Genomic DNA, 23,794 nt, shown 5'->3' with positions numbered 1-23,794 from the left:
GTATCTATGTATGTGAACTAATTAATAAATGCAATGTGGCATCATCTACTACTGGATGGCACCACAAAAAAATCCATTAAAAAATTCCCTACTTTGGGTATTGAAGATTTAGACAATTAGAAACATAACTACAATATGTGTAACAACCATTTCTTTATCACAGAACACAATTTTAATAAAAGTACTCTCTTCATAAAAAGAACAAGACTTTCACTAGGATGTACATGAGGGTTTGATTATATCTTTATTGATGTCGTTTGTAAATATTGTACTAAAAATGGAGTTCTCAAAAATAACTTTTTTTTCAATAAAGAGTACCATTTTTAACATATAAAAACATTACAGTTTATATCAACACAATACAAACACTTCTCATGCAGTACTTCTCAGAAAAATCCTTTTTTAGAAAATGTTCACTTTTTCTAAATTTCTTTCAATGAGGTATGAATACTATGATTAGTAATTACTAGAACAAACAGTTGCCCATGGAGCAGCATTTCTGCTAGTGTCCCATAACTATCACAGTTTTGGTGACTTTCTAACAATGCAACAAGATTCCCCTTGATTCCTATGGAAACAAAGTTTGAACTGGAAGAAATATAGAAAATTCTCTGTACAGAAAACAATGTCATTTGACGGATGAAAATCTTGGCTTTCTAATAGTTTCAAATAATATAGCATTGACCCTCTCACCCCGGGTACCCTTTACTGCACATGACACAAGGTTTCAGTATCTTATATTCAAAATTTTATTAAACTACTTTTTGTTTATGTTATACCAATTAAAATAGCATAAAATCTTAGCTAATAACCAATATTTTAATAGTATACAAGTTTTATCTCTCTTATCACACTTTTAACATCAGCTCACCAGTGCTGGATTTCTTGTTTAGTTCAGGTGCTAAGTTCATTATGGCTAATGTTTCTTTTAATCTTAGCCACTGCTCATTTTCAGCCTATCCGATAATTTGGAACTGTTCAATTTCTACATTTACATTCATGCATTTTTTTTATGTCCGAAAATGTTTGAGAATTCTGCATACCTTGACACACTATGTTCTTTAACTCGATCACTAAGCCTCCTCACCGTCAACCCTATATACGCACTATTACAAACAGAGCACTGATATCTGTAGATGACATGTTGATCAGTCCGCTTTACAAATTATTTCTTTAAATACAAAATAGTTCCTTATTCTGTATACTGGTTTAAGTACCACACGTAGTTCAACTTGTGGGTACACATTACAAAGGAAGTTCTTTATATCTTTCTTGATTTTCAAAGCATGTGTTCCAGTAAATGGTAATGTCATATACACAATCTTTATTAGAACACTATCTTTCTCTTCCTTACGGGTGGCCGCTTTGTTGATATAATCATTGATAACTCGTGTTAAAACTTTTATTGGGAAGTCATTCAAATACATGTAATTTTTTATGTTCTCCACTTCATTTATAAACAGTTCAATATTACTACATAGTTTATGAGCACGATATATGAGAATTCCAATTATATTCCCTTTAAAACTATTAGGTATAAAGCTATTATAGTTAAAGTACAACCCCAAAAATGTAGATTTATGATAAATTCCAATTTCAAATTTATCATCTATTTTCTTAACTAGAGTGTCTAAAAAGGCTAACATGTAAAGTCTTTCTTTTTCTACCGTGAATTTAATAATATGATGTTGTTTATTATTAATTAATTATTATTTAATATTATGATGTTGTTTATTCAGATAATTCAAAACATTATCTACTTGTTCTTCACTTTCAAATACCGTAAATGTGTCGTCCACATATCTTTTATACACTGTCAGTTTAATTTCCTTTGGACATTCTTCCAACCATTTCTTTTCCTTAAAACACATAAATATAATAGCCAATATGGGGGCCAAACAGGAACCCATACTAATTCCATCTTTCTAATCATAAATCTTACCATTAAACAAAAAATGTGATTTTTTTGTAGCTATAATCATTAATCCATGGAATCTCTCTTTCGGTACTCCCATAAAACTACCCCTTTTCTCATATAATAAGGTTTTACATATCTCAATAGTTTCATCTTATGGTATGCTAGTAAATAATGATTCTACATCAAAACTTGCAATTACTACATCCTTATCAAATTTCAAATCCTTAATATTGTCTACAAATTCAAAGCTATCTTTCAGAGTATATTCATTATTAATAAATTCTTTTAAATCTTTACTTAAAAATTTTGCTAATTTGTGATTATAGCAACCAATGTTAGAAACAATAGGTCTCATTGGACAATTGTCTTTATGAATTTTTGGCAATCCATACAATATACCCTCATGTGAACCACAAGGTCTTATTTCTTTATAAATATCTTCTGTTATGATGTTCTATTTTTCAGTTTTAATAAGTATCTAATCAAATTATTTTCTCTGGTTTTGGTGAGATCTTTTTTTAAGGACTTTAAATTTATTTTTGTCCTTAATAATTTCATCAAACTTGTTGTTACAGTCTTCCTTATCTACAATGACTACTTTGTTACCTTTATCAGGCTTCATAATCATTATCTCTTTTTCTTACTTAACCTTATTAAGGCTTGATTTTCTAGCCACCTACTATTCCATGGTTTAGAATTCAAGTTGCAACTTCGTAAACCATTTAAACCTATACTAGTAATATGTGTACACACATTATTAAAATTAATTTGAGCAGATGAATCAACCTTACAACACTTAAGATCCTTTAATAAGAGTTCAAATCCTAATAAATAATCATGAAATTCCAATTTCTTAGAAGTGATTGCAAATCCTAATCTTCTAGATAATACTTTCTTTTAAACAATAATTTGATCAATTTATTATCACATCATCAGGATTACTGAAAAATGATTTACTAATTTGGTTTTTCTTCAAGTTTAAAAATGTTTTATTTTGTGCTAATTTTATTTCTATCAGTTAAGTGTTGTTATTTCTTATAATCTTATTATTCAAACAAAAGAAGTCAACGCTACTAATTATCTTTTTAAGTTGTAATTTATCTTCAATTATAATTTTTCATACTTTTTAAATGTTTTCTCCTTATATTTAATTTCACTTTCTAAAAACTTTTTTCTGAGTTTCTTTATATTGTTTTAATTCTTTGAACCTAAAATTAGCAGTTTTAAAATTTATTCAAAAGTTACAACTTTATTTTTTTTTATTTAATTTGATATAATCTTTTTCAAGTTTTCTATACTTTTTTAACACTTCTTTATTATACCTTTTCTGTGTAATTTGAATAGTAGAATTGTTTTCTTAAATGTGATATAAATCTGAGTAATAACGAAATAACAAAAAACATTCTATATTGACTAAAGTTACGCCAACCCAAGTCACCTATTAACCAAATACTTTTACACAAATACCAAGATTAACAATTTATGACATTCTTAAGTATTTTATAAACTAATTTAAAAGAATAAACTCAATATATTAATAATAATAAAAAACAACAACAACCTTGATCAGATGAATGTTTAAGGTGACATTTGAACAACATCTCTCCAGTTTTAGTCATACCTTCAAAATGTGAAAACCATTAAACTTCTAAAGTAACAAAGCAATCCCTATCCCAAGTAAGTTTCAATTTAGTGTTATATTTTTGAGTGGAAATCATGATCACCAAATGGTACATTCCCGATTCACTAAAAAAAATTATTCCAATCAGAATGTAAAATAATTAAGTTAATTAAAAGAAGAAAGATGAACAATTTGGTGGGTTAGTAACTTTCTGGATTGGTATCTTAGTGATGGTTTCTTGCCTTATTTTTGGGCTTGTTGGGGATGAGAAACAAACGAAAGTGAATGGCAATCATATTTTAAAGTAAAACTCCCTCGCACTGTTGATTTTTTAGTATGCATATTTGTGTTATGCCTATTGAGTACCATCCCTACATATAGAGTCTACTGACTCTATGATACAGATATTACTTAGGCAAAGCATAATTTTTATAGCCTTCAATCTTATTTGTTTACAGACCCATAAACCCAATTGCCACACCCACCTGTCACATCCTCTCTTTCATAAATTGTCATTAATTTTCTCTGACGTTTCATACTATATTATTTATAACCAATGAAAAGCTAAAAGTTTCAATCAATCAATTGACATATCATATTACATTGTTTTCTGTACAGAGAACTGTCTATTTTACTTTCAGTTCAAACTTTATTCCCATGGGAAACACAATGACAAGTTTAGCTGAATTTTTAATGGCTCTTGTCGCGTAGTTAGAAAGCCAGAAAAACTGTGATAGTTATAGGATATTGTGTGCTATTTATGTGTTATTATTCTGTGTTCTTTGGCACATTACTTAATTAAACCAAAAATTATTTAGTGTGGTAGTACCATTGATATAAAAAAGGCTTAAGTTTCATAAACAGTCTACAGCAAGAAAAAGGAAGACCCAGGCAAATACTATAATTCTTGTTTTTCCATGTGTATTCTTTATTTATTACCAACAAAGTAACTAAAATGTAAAAATTAGATACTTATGAGGTTAGATAAGGTTAGATTCAGTACAATAATGAATAATATTAACAACAAAAGTTATTCAGGAGGTATACTGACAAACAGATCTTGCAATATGTAATTCAATTTGGTAAAATAAGCCACACATTCACTGAGTGATTTACAACTTGTGTAGCAAGATTATTAGTTAGATGTAGTTCAAAAGCCAATAAAACAATAAAATTAAGCATAAATAGATGTATACTGTTAAAAGCTTGAAGTTATTTAGGATAAACAATTGTGATTTCCTGTTACAATTTGCAGTCTTCCAGAAAGTAAAAAGGGTAACTTACAAATATGTTTTAATTTTTTTATGGTGGTTACGAGGTCAGTCAATTCGACTAACTGTGTACAGTCACAGTATAGAAATTAACAGATAAGATGTAAAGTTCTTCTGGTTTTGTTTGAATTTCATGCAAAGCTATCTGCTCTAGCTGTCCATAATTTAGCAGTGTAAGACTAGAGGGAAGGCTAGTCATCACCACCCACTGCCACTACTCTTTTACGAATGAATAGTGGGATTGACCGTCACATTATAATGCTCCCACAGCTGAAAGGGCAAGCATGTTTGGTGGGACAGGGATTCAAACTTGCAACCCACACATTGCGAGTCGAGCTCGCCATGCCAGGCCAAAAGTTCATCTGAAAAAAAAACATTTGATATTTTTTTAGGAGATTTGGAGGATTATGCAAATGAAATTTGAAAAATTTCAGATGAAGAAAAGTATTTTTGATCTTGACATGAAAACTACTTTGCACTCGGAGCAGTAAACACTCTGACACCATATAATTACAGACAAAGTTTTAGTAGAAATACTTAATTAAAAATAATGATTTTTTTTTTGTCTACAAAATACTTTTAATGTTTACTGAAAGCTAGTAAATGTCATGAACATACATTAAATAATTTCATGGGCATAGTATGTATACCACCATGGTTACATGGTGATTACAAGATAATGTAAAACATACGATCCCATTGCAAAAGTAGTTTTCCTTTAAAATTGGCTTTTTCTGTAGTTATTCCCATGTTGCATTCCACATATGTTTTTATTATTTTAAGGTATCAATGTTTGAATGGATAGATAAAACAACAACCTACTTTTAGATCTTTACGAAATGTTGTGCTTTTTCCTTGGGATATTCCAGCAGCTATTACTGCTCCACAATGAATCATTGGACCCTCCTGTAGAAAAAAAAAATAATGTTCGATCTAAATGTTGAATACAAAAATCTAGTAATAATGGGAATCTGTACAAATATTCACTTATAAACTGTCCAGATATATCATTAAAGGAAAATTCAACTACTTACCTTTACATGAACTTGTAGCTAATTTAACAACAAAAAATCAACCAAGACATCTCCATAAATCTATTAGATGGTCTTGTGGAGTAAGCCTATTCAAAAATTATTTTATAGTGCTAACAAACTACCTCCACCAACCCAAAACCTTGACTTGTACTTACAAGTATGGGAGAAAGCTAGAGATAATCCATTTTTAAGACGAGAAGGATAGGAATGTGTTCATCAAGAGGTGAGTACTTTATACTATTTTCAAGCTGAAAATGTAGATTTCAAATACTGATTGAGAAGAAACATCATTCTCAATTGGAGAATAACTCTAATAATCATAAGGCATTGACCATGTTGGATCATAAAAACTGTCCACAGATTTACTGAGATTAGGCTAGATACAGTTACGATTAGGAAAGCTAAACTTAATGGGACATGGACCAGGGTATTTTACAGCAGTATTCTATGTCAGCTTCATCAAAACAGATGGGCAACCTGGATATCCATTAAAATAAGGTACATAATTTGAATAAGGATGATGTCACAAGTTCAAATGCCTAACTAGAGTAACTTATATTCATTCTAACTGATTTAAAAGTATAATGTGTGACATTTAAGTACCTTTAAAACTCTAGGATAAAAGTTGTCTGGTCCAGGAGATTTATCAATTTTTAGGTTTCCCAACTTTTCTTTCACAGTTTCAGAATTTAAAATGATATCTTTTGCATCAATATTTTCCCCATACATTAAGTGCTCTGGTTGAGGCATAATACTTTGTATCTTTGTAAGAACTGAAGAGAACATATAATTTAATAAGTTTACCATCTCATAATCTTCTGAGATCAGCTCCCCCACCATTATTTTTAAGAGGCCCAATCCTCATCCTAACACATTTTGCTTTCCCATCATATACCTAAAGAATTCTTTATTGTTTGATTTAACTCTCTCAGTTAAACCTCTTTCATATACAATTTTTGCCCTTTTAACTTCCTTTTTAACCAGCTCTCTTGATTTCCTATAGTCCTCCAAGTCCATATTATTTCCAGTAAGTTTAAATTTCTTGAATTTATTATGTTATCCCTAATACGATCTCTTACACCTTTACTAAACCATACCAGCTTATTCCACTCCACTGCCCTTTATTTTTGTAGGGAATATGTATGGACCTCAAAGAAAGAAGGCCAAGAAAAATGTCATAGATGATTTATTGTGAAACTTTTCTATCAAGGCAACACCTGATTACAAAAAGAGAAATATCCAGGTATGAATATACTTGAAATAAAATTGTTTTAAGTTTCAAGAGATGTTACTAGGTTGACAGGTGCATCACTAGTTTGTTTCTGTTAAAAACAAGTGCCTGTTTTTAAATCCCACTTGCTAATGGAAGTAAATGATGTAAGCATGCTCAAAGAAGTCCACATGCCACTTTGAAATTATTCTTCAAAGTAAAATAAGCTGTACCAAAAGATATAAGCAGTTGGTGAATTTGATGCAAAGTCACTTACATAAAAAATACACCCAAACAAAATCATTCCACAAACCTTGCTGATGAATCTTCTGATCCACAGAGTAAGTCTAACAAGTGAAAACTGGACATCCAGTGGATAGAGAAGCAAGAACATTCATTATAGAGTGGCTCAGTCTCAACGAAATAATAATGTGTAATGACAGGACACAGTAATCTGTCAGAGTAAGAGCACTTTAAGTGACAGGTGACAAAATTTTTTGAGCTGTTCAAATCTCAAGTATAAAGGAATGGCTAAGAAAAAGGTAGAACACATCCTTGGCAGAGATAATAAGAGATAAATAATAACAATTATAAAAAGATCCAAAACTAATGGTGCACAGTATGATGCAAATAGTACTCATCAAAACCGGGCATGGAGTAAATCAAACCAGGGCCAACCATAGAGTGAAAGGTGACAACACAAGAACAAGTTTTGTGGAATGTCTCATGTTAAAGAGTATACTTGTATCATGTACTAAAGAAATATGGTAGAGAGAAAGGTTAGCAAACCTTTTTGATCAAGGCAACATCTACCTACATAGAGAGCAATACTTGAGATATCAGCAAACATGAAGAACAACAGTGAAGAAAAGTTACATATGGTTGTTGTCACAAGGATAGCATATGCATATCTGAACCACCACAACTCAGTCACAACAAAATTATGTAAGTGACGGTATGCCCTAACAATAATCAAAAGTTCAAACAGTGGATATGGGAAAAAGTCTCCAAGCCATGGGTCTGGTAAACAAGAACTGTAGGGTGGAAACGTCTATATTCAAATGAAAGATCCCTATTTACTTTCCACTGGTCTGCAAGAGAACACCCAAAAGACTGAATGAGCTAACTTGTAAGGGAATAATGCTCTACAAAAATCAATTCTAAAACAAGATAAATCTTCCATTTTTGTAAAATAAAAATGTTTGGGAACAGTAGAATAAAACCTACAGTGGAAGTGATGAGAATCTCACATAAACAATACAATAAGTAAGGCAAAGTTGAGCCTTGAAAAATTTACTAACTAGTTTACATGGAAAGCAATATTGAGTGTCAGTAAACTTAGGTTCCTTGCTGACTAGAATTAGACAGTCTTCATGCAGTAATGAAAGTATATGCACAGACAATGAACCACAATACCAAAATGCACTGGCAACACTGTTGAAGGCAAAGAAACTAGGAGAAGCCCAAACTGAAGACTGTAGAAGTGATACATAACTCCAACATTGACAAAATGAAGAAAATTCCATATGTCCAAATAAATGTATGATGTGAGATTCAGAAATGTTAAATTTTTTATTTAAAATTCCAAGGAGAGTTCAATAAAATTCTCAAAAAATGTAAAATCTGAAGTGAAGGAGAATCAAGAATGATAAAGATTGGAGAAATCCTCAACAGGTCTCCAGTTGTCACATATTTCTGAACCAGAATTTGTAAAAGTAGAGCCCATAATATACTTCCAAATCATGTCGATGGCCATCTTGTTTATGAGATTAGAGCCCTTCTGACCCAAGTATTTAATATGAACAAGATTTGGAGGTGAAAAAAAATGGAATATTGAAGAATAAAAAGTGGCAGAAAAGATAAGAGTTTCAAAGATAAAAACCAAAATTAAGATTACAAAATTCCCACAAAATCCATATTAAAAGCTTTCCATTCCCCTAAAAATTGAAAATAAAGGAGGTGATCCTTAAAAATGACAAAAAACTTAAACTAGAGGCAAGGTGTCAGTACTGAAATAAAAAATGTTAAGCTGGTAAGGTGGGACCTAAGAATATCCTAGTAATGTAAGATTAAAGAGACATCTTATGAGCAGCCAAAACATCAGTCAAGCTAGTAAAATATATATAAAAAACAACAACCAAGAACCAAGTCAAACATTAAATTTGCAAGAGAAATGTAGATGATAAAACCAAAATAAACATCCTTTTTACAAGAAATATGTAGAAAAAGGAGATAGAACCTTAAACAGCCGATTCACCAAAGATTGAAAAATTCAGAAAGAAAAAGTTCATAAGTGGCAAGAAAGAATAGAACTGATAAGAAAATCAAAAGGCCCCAGTAAAGACTGAAAATATTCAAATGCTGTGTCTCTAAGGAAATAGTAGAATCAGAGGTAGTAAAAAAAAAAAAGCATAAGAGAAAGAAAGTGCACTCTAGTCAAAATATAACCTACCCAAAAAAGGATAGATGAAATAAAACAGATAAGGAAATTCCAAAAAAGTTCCAGTGAATTGAACAGAAGAAAAAGGCAGCAGAAGACACAGACTGCAAGTTCAATGAAAAGTAACCTGTTGAACACAATGAAATGGACAACACTTCACTAAGTATTTAAAAAAAAAAAAAAATCAATGGTAAAATCTATCTGGGGAGTAAAATTCTGCTCATTTTCAAAATACTCAGACAAGATTGAAGGGAATGAAACACAGGGTAAGCATGTAGATTATCAGAATGGCAAAATATACTCAGAAATAAACTTATAGTTCAATAGGTGAGAATGAGAAAACTTAATAGAAAAAATAACAGAAGGATACTAGTGTAGAAAATAATGAGCAAGAAAGGTTAGAATCTTAATATAATTTGAGACTAACTTTCCAAAAGGGAGTGGCCTGCAAATAAAAAATAGCAAAAATAGAGCACGTTTGGACCGTATGATTGTCACTCGAAAGCAATGTCAAATGCTGTACGAGATCATATTAAATATTTCAATGCAAGTGATATTTGCTGATTATGAAAGGAAATCCCTCAAGATGAAACAAGAAGAATGTTAGAGAAAATATGTTTGCTAACACAGGCCTGCAAATTTAAACTTCATAAAAGTTGTTTTTGTGTTAATAATGTATTCTCCTAAATTCAGCTATCCAGATTTCAAAAGTAATATTCTTTTTTTTTCTATTACCTCAGGATTTTTTTAGAAATTGGGAAGAAAAAGTTAACATTTTCTTAAACTGAAAATGAATTTCCAATAATACTTACCTCTGCTGACACTCTAGCTATTACTTGATCTCCAGGGTTTCCATTCTTTGCCCATCTGAGCATTAAAAATGTTTGCTCCAGTCTTTTATACCACACTCGAATGCCTTTGACCTAATTTTCAAAATTCTCCACCAACTTCAATGTGTCCTATATCTAAGTACTGTATATAAGCACCTCGTTCAGATAATGTAACCAATTTTTTGAGACATAAACCAGCTTTTAGTGGGGAGGTAGGGCAGGAGAGTGTCAGCGGAGCATTATTGGAAATACATTTTCAGTTTAGGAAAATGTTAACTTCCAAAACATACTTTCCTCTGCTGACACTATAGCTAGAATCCCACATTGAGAAGGTAGAGGGGCCAGTGCAGGCATGAACCATACAAAAAGCTTCTGTACAGAACAGGAGTGTAGCAAGATAAAGATGGTACAAGAGTGAGGGAACCGCACTACATCCAGAACAGGTATGCTCTTCACCTGGAACTATATCAAAGGTGGAATAGAATATGAGTAATCATCAGTATAGGTCAGCCCCAACCAGATAGCTGAGGTTCCACAACTCGAGGTTGGATCCCAACTTGTAGCCATAGAGTGATGTGTTTCACACCACTGGAATCACGACGAGAAAGTAAGCAACACTGAAGTGGACAAACTTTCTCCTCCACCAGAATAAGTCCAAAAGGCAACACCCCAGGATTGAAATGACGGGATCGTGTATGCTGTACTCAACCAAAGGAACGGAACTCAACCAGTCTGGAATTATGAACATTCATCCTGTGTTCAACCAAGGAAATAGGATGGAACCACTTCGCATTTGGAATTATGAGATAGTAGACCTCCTTCCATGAACATTATACAGAACTGAAATACATCAAAGTTAAGGGCCATGCAGCCCCAACGAGATAACTTTGTGTCAAATATGAACCGAAATTATGAGTAGGCTCCAGCAGGGGCTGGTGCCACTCCTACCGACATCTGGGAAAAACTTACAGGGACCCAAGTTGGAGGGCCCTCAACTTCACCCTCTTCTCCAAGAGTGGAGGAACACATTCGAACACTCTAGAGGAAAAGCCTCTGTCTGTCACCCCAGCAACTGGAAACTGGGATGGTAAGGACTCCTGAGCTCCACTAGTAGAGTCTGGGGAGTAATACACATTGGGGAGTCCTGAGTAACTTTATTCTGGAAACTGCGCAACAGGTGAACCAAGTTCCCTACATTTTTAAAGCAAACTGATCCCAATTTACTTAACCTTAGAATCAGCAGGGACAGGCAGGATCCCCTTTTGCTTTACACATGATAGTCCATGAGTGGTGGTCCATAATAATAAGGTAATACCATCCTGTAGGTGCCTAGATGGTTTTACGGAACACCCCATTTTGACAGAGCCTGTTGCAACCTGTGGTAATTATAGTGAAAGTAGTTGCTAGTGCAGAACTGAAAAGAGAAAGCATACCTGCCTGGGCAACACTCACCATAGAGTGGGATCCAATGAAAATTAAAGGGACCCTGGAAATAAAAGACTATATGATTGAGGAAAATACTCACCTCTGGTTAAAGGCTAACAGATGTGGTCAAAATAGCTACAGGCGGTTGTCAAAAACCTCAGAAGAGGAAACTGCCAGATTATGTAAGTAACAAGATAGCAAAATATTAGGAGCAGTCCACATACCAGTCTGCACAATGTCTTCCAGAGGACAATTAAACCAGGCATCTAATGACAGAGAAATGATGAATCTGTCATGAATCTGAGATGTGGCATGCAAAAGATTGCTCTCCTGTAACGATAATCCAAAATAGGTCATGTGAATCAATTTACGAAGTTACCTCGTTAGGGTAACAGGAGATAAGTTATGGGAAATAGAAGGATTCCAAAAAATGAACAATCAATTCTTAGTACCCTGAAATGAGTTAGTACAAACCAAATAAAACATATGAAGGCCCTGACATGACATAACAAAAGATTTTGATCAAAGCTGTCATAAATGTGAGAAATGGCTGGCATATGGATTGGTGAGAAGGATCTATTCCCTTCCCTGGTTGCCAGATTCTTGGGATGAAAAGACCTATCAGGGTAAAGCAGGACAAATGTAGAATGATAAAGAGTCCAATGTACGTGGATTGCAAACAACTTTTACCGACGATGTCCATAAGCCAAAACAACAAAAATTACAATTTAAGAGAAGGGTGAAACAATGAATACCAAGCTTATGGCTCAAAGGGAGGATGAGCCAATGCATGTACAACAACTGAAAAATCCCAATTCGGTAATTGAAAAGGTAATTTGGACTGAAGAATACAAAAGTATTTGAATAGATGTGACAGTAGTGGGGATTCAAAAACCTTACAATATTTGGAATACTGAAAAATTGTGGATAAATATGCCTTATATAAAACCACCATAGACTAAGCAAACATCTGGGTGGAGAATGTCTGATTGAGGTTGTCTCAACAGAGACTGCCAAAGTGGAAGAGGTAGAGGTGGACATTCCTGCAGATACCGAAGAAGCAGAAACCATGTTTGAGCTTGTCCATATGGTGCAACCAAGAGAACTTGACAGGGAGTGGAATGAACCATAGTCAGAACCCCAGTGCAATAGTCAAATTGGGGGGAAAGGCATACAGATGTAGACCAGTCCAGTCCTGACTGAATGCATCAACAGCCAGCGCTTGAGGTATCAGAGACAAAACAACTACAGTTGAGAATTCCAACGAGTTGCAAAGGCATTGATCATTTGAGACTCGAACTGAGAGCATATCCACCAAAAACCTTGTGATGTAGCATCCATGCCTTTAGAAGAATCCAGTTGGGTTGAGACAAGTGATCTGCAAGTAAATTCATCACTCCTAGAACATGACAAGGTAAAAGACTGATATGAAGGGAATGAGCCCAGTAGAGAAGATCCAAGGTATTAAGACAAAGGTCTCAAGAATGTGTGTCTTCTTGACAAGAAGTCTGAGATACCACCGTGGAATTGACAGAAAGTATCATGACAATTTTTTTTCCCTCTAGAGAGACAGACCTTGAACCATTGCCTGGAGTTCAAGAATGTTGATATGGAGGGTAGACTCATCTTCCGTCCAAATACCCTGGAACTCCTGACCTAGAAGATAAGATCCCTATTTCTGAAGAGATGCATCTGTGAACAGATAGTTCTCGAAATGAGGTGGTGGAATGGGTACCCCAATAATAGTGTTGTTCTAATCCCAACACCATTTGCAATCTACGATGTTGCTCCCGAGTCATGAGACAGGTTAATCCAAAGTAATTGAATGTATGATTCATTGGTCATGCAGTGACCACTGAAGGGACTCATATGAAGTTGTCCCAAAGGACAGAGAGGTACACATCCCAAAAAGAGAAAGAACCATCCATGAAGTAGGAGAAGGAGACATAAGTAAAAGCCTGATGGCTCTTTCCATGGCTTGAAGCTTGATAGTGGTTGGTTGAGCATGAGTGAAGTGAATATTGAAAAACCCACCCAGATGGACAACATATTGCATCAGTGACAGAATCGATTTCTCCAGTCAGATAAGGAAGCCCACTTTTGTAGCTGTTGAAAAGAGAATCTGAGAGTGTTGTTCTGCTAATTGAAATGACTGTGCCATAAGGAGCCAATCATCCATATAATGATGTGTGTATAGGCCCAAAGAATGAGAAAACCTGAACAAATCTGCAGAAGACATATAATGCTGATGCAAAACCAAAAGGTAGAGCCCTGAACTGCAACACCTGACCCTTGTGCACAAAATCTGAGAAACCACCAGGAAGATTCAGATCAAACTTGGACATCCAGAACCCTAGTCCAAAAAGCCATCTTAGGTTTCATAAAAGATTCTATTGTAAATCAAGGAGAATCTAATAATTGGTTGAATCAAGACAGATCGATGATTGGACATTAACCTCCTGACTTCTTGGCTACAACAAATAATCGGGAATAAAATTCTCGGAAGAATGGGACAGACCTTCTCTACTGCCCTTTTGACTAACAACTCTCTTATGGCCTGGGAACGAACCTCCACTAGCCATGGATCTGTTGGAGGTGACAAGGTAACAGGTTGTGCAGATAATGCTGTAGGTGATGTAAATTGAATGAACAAACCTGAAGCCAGAACAAGAAGTACCTATGGATCCCTGGTGAAAAAACTCCAGATGTTTAGAAAATGAGATAATCATGCTCCAACTGCTCCCCTACCCATCAGGATAGTCACTGATGCTGTTGTCGTTGGTCGACTCAAGCTGAAGATCCTCAAGAATACAAATGAATTCTATTATGGGAACTGAAGGAGGAAGTCAAGAAACACTAAGAGCTGACACACCCAATTAGCACCAAAAAATTCTAAGAACAAACCAAGGAATGAACTGAAGAAGACAATATGACTGAGGAAGATGTCAGCAAAATCTCCAACTCATCCTCAAATTGCTTAAAGGAACGTTGATAGGCTTCAGACAAAAGTTAGATCAAAGAAATATATCCCAGAACAGTCGTGAGAGCAGGAAGAATCCAAGAAAACTGTTAACTATTTAAAGCGATCACAGGTTTTAATCTAAACCCCCACAGGTCCAAACGGGAGTCCATCCATTGAGAATCTAAATATACAGCCCCCTGGCAGTGATGAGCCAAAGGATGTTTTTCCAATAAACTTGTGAGACAAGGCATAGCTATCCTGTCATGAAATTGAGCAGCAAATCTTCCAGCATTATTAGCAATATCAGAAGAAGGAGAAAAAAACAAGTAAACACTTGCTGTCCATTCTGCCAACAAAGGAGTGGAGTCAAATGCAATGGGAAAAACCTGACAAACCTGAGTAACCAAATGAAGAAAAGGGGCCAATCAAAATGATCCTCTGTTGAGGCTGACCTAGAAGAAGAAGGAGCCGGAAAAAAGGAGTCTAAATTTTCCCTAACTGGTCCCAGGTCATTTGCAAAAGCTGCATCAGAACCCTCCAAAGACACACCCCTGGTCCGCATATATCTCACCATGTCACAATGGATCATATCACGGACAGCCTCGACGGAGAGCAACCCCTCCCCTGGCTGTCAAATAGCAGAGGTGGAAGGGAAGAGGTCTGGTAGGCTTCTGTAGTAGAAACATTAACTCAGAAATTCATGCTCGTCAGTATGTTTTTTTTTTGTCAATCTAACTAATAAATATATACAAAGATATAACTGCAGAAATGCCAACCACATTCAAAGTCACAACGTAAACTGTGAATAATTACAACATTCCTGTTTATATAAACCTGTGCTGAAAGCTTTGTCAAGAAAAATTAATTATATTATTTGAAGAAGGTGCTTATATACAGTACCTAGATAGAGGGTGCATTGAAGTTGGTGGAGAATTTTGCAAATTACAATTTGCCATGAGCATTCGAGTAGGGTATAAAAGAATGGATCAAGCATTTTCAATGCTTAGATGGACAAAAAGTGGAAACCCTGGAGGTCAAGAAATATCTATAGTGTCACCACAGGTAAGTATGTTTTGGAAAAACTCTTACTTAGATCAAATTATTATATCGTTTACCACAATGAGCATTTTTTACTTAGAACAATCGATAAGACTCACTTGTCATAATTGGTCTAGAGAAATCAATAGCCAATGGTTATCAACATTTTAAGCATAATAAAATGTGACCTGGTTTCATAAAGGTACATATGATGTTTTGTAAGAAATCTGTACATGATGGAGAAAAATGGATAACATTTTTGCAATTGGTGTACAGGAATTACTTTAGAACATGTAAAAATTTCAAGACAATAAAAACCATTGCAGGCCTGTGTAATCATTTGACTGGTTAGGTTCACCTCCATCTGGATATAATAAAAGAATACTGGTAAATAAAACAAGGTGATTAGTGGTATTTGTTTCCAGCCAATTGCCTTCCTTCTAGACAGAAGTTCAAAAGCAGTGACAGGGCAAGTAAATTTGGTGACAGTGGGAATCAAACCCAAGACCCTTAAATCACAATGGTTGATGAATGGATATACTGAAGCTCATGTAAAATTTCTCTGATATATCCATGTGTATATAAAGTGTTAAAGAATTATTTTTACAAACATATTATAATTAACAAGGACTGAATAATGTAACAACCTAAACATTCAACCTAAGATATTTATTCAGATAATGTTAAAATGTTCAATACACTGGCCATGAGTCTTATTGTCAGTGAGATAAACAGTATGTGACATTAGTTAAAAGGGTGAATCAAAAACACTAACTTTACAAACAGATAAAACATTAGTTAATAATCTGAAAATACACTTTAACATAAAAAAACATCACAAAATAATATTTAATTTAAAAAATTATAATTTAGCCTATGATTCTTATACAAACAAAGAAAAATAACATATAGCACTAACTCACTGGGGAATTTTTGTGTTACAAATTTGACAAGTTTTTGTGATTAAATTTGTTTAATCACAAAAATCAACAAAAAATAATTATACTGGTTTTGTAGAAAAGAGAGTTCTGGTTTCTTCTATTATTCTTTATAAAACAGAGTAAATTTATAAAAATATCAAAGCAATATTAAGACCTTTCCTACAGCAAGTCCACCAACGACCGATAGAACAACACCAACCGCTTTCACTATGAAAGTCTTGACACGAACAACTTCTGGAACTTTCACACCATTGAGGTAACATTTTATCACAGGAATACCACTGCCTGCTGCTACTGGCTGAAATTTAAGTTGAAAATATATGTTAGTTTATCACTAACAATCCTTGAGAATTCTAATTCATATGTATAATAATATGCAGTAATAGATATCTGTTAGAAGTTACTATGCTATGAACACATTTCAAAAAATTCAGTTTTATAGTAATAATAAAGACACGTGTACATTCTATTACACAGAACTTTCAATTTTAGCAAAAATATGTTTTTAAAATGTGTGATACGCACATTCTGTCAATAACTTAATGGAAACTAACATGTATTTATATTTTCCAGTTTTTCATTGAATTTATACCAATTTTGACTGTACATGTAGATATACTGTACCACATAGTTAGTAATAAAGAGGGTCTAAATTATCATGGGTTTAATATGCTGTATAATGCCACTTTTGGCTTGAATAACAACTGATATCTTTTGAGGAATATTGTGAACTATGTTCTAGCAGCTATCTGTAGTAATTTCTCTTCACTGTTATTTCTAAAGTTGATAAAAGCTGTGAGGATTAGTCTAACCTAACTTTTCCACATATTCAAACATATTTCTTTGCAGCAAACCATTTTCCTGCTGGAAAAATAAAAGGATCAGGTAACCAAAAAATTTATCATGGCTACCATGTAATTTAGTTGTGCAGTAATTTCCTGTTAGATCTTACCCAATGCAGCCAACAACACCTACATCACATGCCTTTATATTCAACACAAAATAACCACAAACAAATTATTCACCATATTCAGACACCAAGCCACCAGTTCACTTCTGAAAATGTAATATTGAAATTTAAATACAGTAGTCAACATTTGCAAGGGATCATGTTATATTTTGAGTATATGTCAAACAACTATCACAATGGTATGTATAGTTTGAACATTTTAGGAAGAAAAACACCTGGATAAGTCATTTTTACATCTTATTAAATTCTGTAAAATTTAACTTGGATAACAGAGCCTGAGGCACTGATGCACTCTGTGGTACAGTGTTAACAAGAAAAATTTCAAATTCAACAGTCATTGAAAGAAGTGTCCAATTCATAGTCAAGATGATTTCAGTAGTCTGTGTGACCACCTCGAGCATTAATGACTACTGCACAATGTCTGCACATGCTCATGATCAGATTAGCCAATCATTGTTGTGGAATCTGTTGCCATTCTTCAATAAGGGGCAGCTTACAGGTTCTGGAGCATTCTTGGTAAGGCAGTGTGGATGTGCATTGTCATTCATAAGCAGGAAGTTTGGCTATGTTGCACCTGCATATGGACAAACAATGGGTGCAAAAATCTCATCTCTGTATCATAGACCGGTGAACCTTCCATTTTGGATGATTACAAGGTTGGTAGGCCTGCAATTAAGATGCCTCCCCACATCAAGACTGAGCCCTCATCAGGGCATCTCCAAACTCTTAGTCTGTCAAGAAAGTCCACACAGCAGGACTCGTCAGTGAAAAGTACAGCCCTCTTTTGTTGCACAGTCCACCTCCTGTGTTCTCTAGCCCACTGCAGTTGTGCCTGCCTGTGCTATTGACTTAAAGGAACACAAATAGCAGGACATTCAGCACTCAACTGAGTTTCGTGAAGGAATCTGCGCACTGTCTGTGTAGACATTTGGACTCCTGTGGCATTTTAGAGGGAGTTATGGAAGTTAACAGCTGGAGCAAAGTGATTCCTTCGAGCCTGGATGGTCAAGTAACAGTCTTGTTGTGGAGTTGTTAGCCTTCTCCCTCATTCACCATTTCTCCTATTAACTCTGCCAAACCATCTGAACCTGTTCTAGGCCCTGGACACCACACTTTGGTATGTTCCAAGAGCAGCAGCAACCCTGCATTGAGTCATGCCTTCCTGCAGCATTCCAACAGCCCTGTTAAGTTCTGCAGGGGAAAGATGATGCCTTTGACCTAAATGAGGCATTTTCTGCACTGCATAATCTCAATAGACCAATTTTAGTATGCAGTGATAAGTGATCTTACAATTTCACTGTATGAACTTTAAATTTAGGGGTATGGTTGGAAAACAAAGCCAGGATCCAATCAAAGTCACCCAGGCAGAATGTTTGCACTTGGCAGACAGTGTCAGATAATGGTCTTCCATGCTAAATCTGTTTTTAGAACTGACCTTTATTAACATTAACTATTATGTAAAAACATGATCTCTAGCAAATGTTGACTACTGTATTTCAGATTTTGTCTGATAGTTAACTTTATGAATGAAGACAAAGTTGGAAATGTGCCCTATTGAGCAGAACCATTATGAAAATTACCTAGTGTAACCATGACATATATTTTATAACATTATGAAACCCAATAACCTGAGCACATTCAAAAGGTCTACTGCTCATGTTTCTTATTCTTGTCTTTACGTTATAGTCTTCTGGAAAGAGGTGAGATGAAATTATTAAATGTCAGAAAAAACATATCATGGGATGACTGTTCAAAGATTAGCTTCAAGTTTAGAATCTATGCAGAAAAAAATTTATCTTGCACTTGTTTTATGTGACTGAAATGTGGACTATTTAAATACAGTGTGAGCCTACAAACATGATTACATGAAGTAAAAGCTATTCCTCACAAGAAATAAGTGCATGTGACAAAAGCAAACAGTCTGTTCTGCTGAGGTAGTCTCATAAGAAGTTCCTTGCAATTTATTATACCATTATTTCACATCTTAAAATTTTTGTCACTCGATTTATGAAATTCTTTGTCACACCACTGATGATACTCAGGTTTTCATTGTCATTAGGTGCCTACATAAGATTTAAAAGATGTTCTTTTTACTCTTAGTTATTATACATATATGCAACTTTTTTATTCTAACGTACATGGTATTTTATGCAACAAAATGAATAAAAATCAATTTGCCTATTTTAAATATTTGGATGTTGTGTCAAACTTTTATTGCTTTAAATGGTATTGATCTAAATTAAACAGATGATTGATAAGCATTTTCTGAATAGTTTTATTTTTGTTGATCTTCACAGCCTACCATAGTATGAAAAATAATACTTCTAGCCCTGCTATGATGATATTAAGTTTAAAATATTACTTTTCTAAGTTTCACCCATGAAAGTTACCTGAGAAAAAAACACATTGATAAAAATGAAAAATTTTGCATGTGGCAATTAATAACTTTGTGTCTATTTTTAGGTTGACTAAAAATTTCTAGGCACTTTCAAAACAAGTGCAAAAACCAATCTTCAAATAATTCACTTTGCAGTAATTATGTAAAATATTTATAATGTACAAAGCTAAACAATGGCTATGTGAGCTCTGCCCACTACATGGAATGAACCCCAGGGTTTTTCTGATGTAGGTCCATAAATTTAATGCTGACCCACTAAAGGACATACTTAAAATGAACATATTTATAATTAAAACATCAACTCAACCTATTCAACAATCTCAGAAAATATCATATTTTAGTAGTAGGTATTCTGGTGGAACATAAGAATATCATTAATTTAAAATGTTGCAAAAATTGTAATGCTTCATTGACATTTAATTGTTTTCTGGCATTATTTTGTTCAGTAAAATTTGCTTTTATTTCATATTTTCCATTATTTTTTCAGGTTTTTACCAACATTTGGAGATTACTCTTAGAGTTTTCTAGCTATTCTTTGTAATGTCTGACAATTCAAGAATTTTTCTGATTTTTTTTCACATATCTACTATATCAAAAATTTTGGTCGTAAAACTTCTAAACACATTCAGTAAAACAAGACTATTATTTCTCAAAAATTTATCATTATTGAGTTACATTTTCTTTCCAGTATTTTTTAATAATTCAGTAATATTTGTTGCCTGTATTAAATAGCAACTATAAAGATATATTACTTTGAGGTTTAAGTGTAACATACACAAAATAAGAGTTTCAAAGGCTAAGTTTTTAAATGTTAGATTCTGCTGAATCAATTTAATTTCAAACTACACAAAAAACTTATATTAAAAACATTATTAAATACAACTACAAAAAGTATCTATTATAATTCTTTTTAAGAAACTCAGCATCAAAAATAATGTATTACAAAATAAGTTTTTTGTGTAATACTTACAGCAAGATATGCAACAAGAGTGGCTCCTATAGCAACGGGTACTGCATTAAAACAAACCCACATCAAATAAGGTCTATACAGACAGTCTTTTACCACACAATCATCTACATCTGAATAAATGTTATGGATTTTTCACAGACACATAAGAATATTCTCAAATGTTATATAACTTCTTTAATGAAATTCTGTGACTGTATTAGATTTTTTTTACGAGAAAAAAAAGAGGACAATATGCAACAATTTTTTAAACTTTATCAAACTGACTTTAAGTTCTAAACTATAAGTTCTAAACTATACTGTTAAATAATATATTAACCTTACTGTTACAAATAAACACTTTTACCCTTTCGTGAGACCATCATAAGTTATGTATTAAATGTACTATGAAGCATGCATATAAACCGACAATAACATACAGAAAATAGATCAGTTCTCCTCATACAGTTTATAAAATCAATAAAACACACAACAGTAGTTTACAAAATTAAGAATAAAGTTTAATGTTAAACTCTTTATAGCACCTATAAAGGTTAAAATAAATCATGTGAATTTCAATATTTAATGAAAAATAAGTAACTTGAAACAGGGTAATCACTGGTCACAATGAACAAAAAGTTAGCTATTGGCAAAAATTTTGAACCTACCAAATACTGATTAATGGTTGACCAAAGTCATTGACACAATATTTTCTTAATGAGCCTAAGGCTTGTGATGCCTAGTCTGGCAGTGGACAATATCCTTAGTAGTTAAGAGTTGAAGAAAACTGTCAATAATAAACTAAAACATTTTCAGTAAGGTTCTATCCAACAGATGTTAGATCCAGTTTGCCATCACTATTCCTTTTTTTGATTGTATTTTGTAGATTTTTATTGTCACACTCTTGTAAAAAGTGTGACAATAAAAATCTACAAAATACAATCAAAAACAAATATTCAACTGAAACTAGCATGTTTATACCTTCCACAACTCAAAGGAAGAAAAAGTTTTGAGAAGAAGCATGTAATACAAGAGGTCAGCTATTACTAACTGAACATCTAATATTAGGACAATGACCAAGTGTAATGAGAGAAGACAGTCAGCTCCTGCTGACAAACTTCTCCTGACTCAGAAACCAATTTTGGAAAAGTAAAGGCAGACACAAAATGGTGTAAGAAAGAATACCTTTGAAGATCATTCAAAATATAAGGAGGGAGGCAAAGCTAGCCACATGATAACTAAGACTCAGTCAGGAAAAGGTGCAAAAAAAGAAAAATGTGTAAAGCAGCTGCTTGCTACTGAGAAAAATAATCTGTAGAATGAAAATAACTAACAATTAGTAACTGTGCTAATAAAAGAAAGTTTTAAAATCAGAATAATTATAGTGTAGGTAAAAAACTGAATAGAAAGACTGAGTGGAAAACAAGGTAGAAGATCCCCCCCCTCAAAAAACAATCAGAGAATCTAAAGTCTGAGATGTCAAATGAATAAAGACCCCTCTAAAAGACCGGAGGAATGAGAAATGCAAAACAAATTTAGTACCTGGAAATTGAGCCAATTTCTAAAAGCATCAGGCATTACCCAAATGTCAGGAGGAGAAGGAAGAAATAAAGATTCCAAACTTGAGTCTTGGAACAAAACACTAGAAGGTTCAGTTGTAACAAAAATTGGTTTAAAGTTTATAATGTTACATACATGAGAAACAAAAGAATACATTCAGCAGAAGCTTCATCATGAATGAGTTGGTTAGCAAAACCTGCTTCTCAAAGGTGAAAAAAGCCAGAGCAAAAGAACAGACTTGTTCCTGGAAAAAAGAAAAGAGCTGATGACCCATCAAATTGGCATCCATGAGACCCTGATATGTACCAGACACCCACATATTATTTGGCATTGATGGCCCAAATATGCTTGTCAAAAAAGGGCTACAATGCAGTCATGGAAACTTCCTGGATGTCAAAAAATAAAACTTCAAAATCAGGGAGCATGGTAGCAATCCAAGTCCAGTTGAAATTGGTGGCTTGTACATTTTATGCATGGTAGCACACACACTAGGACACCAACAAAACCTAGCTAAAGGGACAGCAGAAAGCCCATCACTAACTAAGTATAAAACTGCCTCTAAAATTCTGCTAATCTTCCTTGACGTCTAGAAAACAGGTTGTAAAAATATAGATTATCTTTAGCTTCTTTCTTCCTGTTTATCAGCTGTAACTTATAAACCACAATATGCCTACTTCCAGCTTGCACACCAAAACACTTCACTACTCCTTAAGATGTGCCTTTCATACCTAGAGCCCCAAGTGATCCACAATAGGTTAGCTACAGCCCAAAATATGTGCAGTAATACAGACTGTTTAATATTGCTCAATACGTCTATCAATCAATAGATGGTGCAACATGCACTGCTAACCATAAAAAAGTGAAGAAACTAGTAACAAAAAAATTTATTTTAAAATCGTTGGGATGTAGGGATGGAAGAAGTTTATAATCTAGAGAGCGTTTAGAATAGGATGCATTACCCATTCCTGGATTCCACTACTCATACATTGTACTCACAAGGTAAATGCATATATATATGTTAGGTGGTGGAACAAACAAATGAGTAATGCATCTCATCCGAAATGCTCTCTAGTTTCTGAACCTTTTCCATCCCTATATCCAAAAAACCTTTAAATTAAATTTTTTGTTACAGTAAGTATAAAGATTTCTTTCAATGATAGAAGTATTAACCCCAGAATTGATGTAAATTATGAACCAATAAGAAGAAACATAGCATATATTGTGAACAGC

The 23,794-nt window shown here is 33.7% G+C and overlaps 1 protein-coding gene across 1 annotated transcript in view; it reads right to left on the bottom strand.

Annotated features, from left to right (window-relative positions):
• Window positions 1-23,794, bottom strand: part of LOC106462744 (H(+)/Cl(-) exchange transporter 7-like) — a 172,582-nt gene that overhangs the window by 139,097 nt on the left and 9,691 nt on the right. Inside the window, exons 2-5 of the mRNA XM_022390078.1 lie at window positions 21,673-21,678; window positions 21,029-21,069; window positions 16,845-16,988; window positions 5,633-5,716 (exon numbers count right to left, since the gene is read on the bottom strand). Coding sequence (XP_022245786.1) covers window positions 5,633-5,716; window positions 16,845-16,988; window positions 21,029-21,069; window positions 21,673-21,678 — 275 coding nt within the window. The remainder of the gene's footprint in view (window positions 1-5,632; window positions 5,717-16,844; window positions 16,989-21,028; window positions 21,070-21,672; window positions 21,679-23,794) is intronic.

The sequence above is a fragment of the Limulus polyphemus genome, unplaced genomic scaffold, assembly GCF_000517525.1.
Source record: "Limulus polyphemus unplaced genomic scaffold, Limulus_polyphemus-2.1.2 Scaffold1238, whole genome shotgun sequence".
NCBI lineage: Eukaryota > Metazoa > Arthropoda > Merostomata > Xiphosura > Limulidae > Limulus > Limulus polyphemus.
This window is presented reverse-complemented; position numbering and strand designations above follow the sequence as displayed.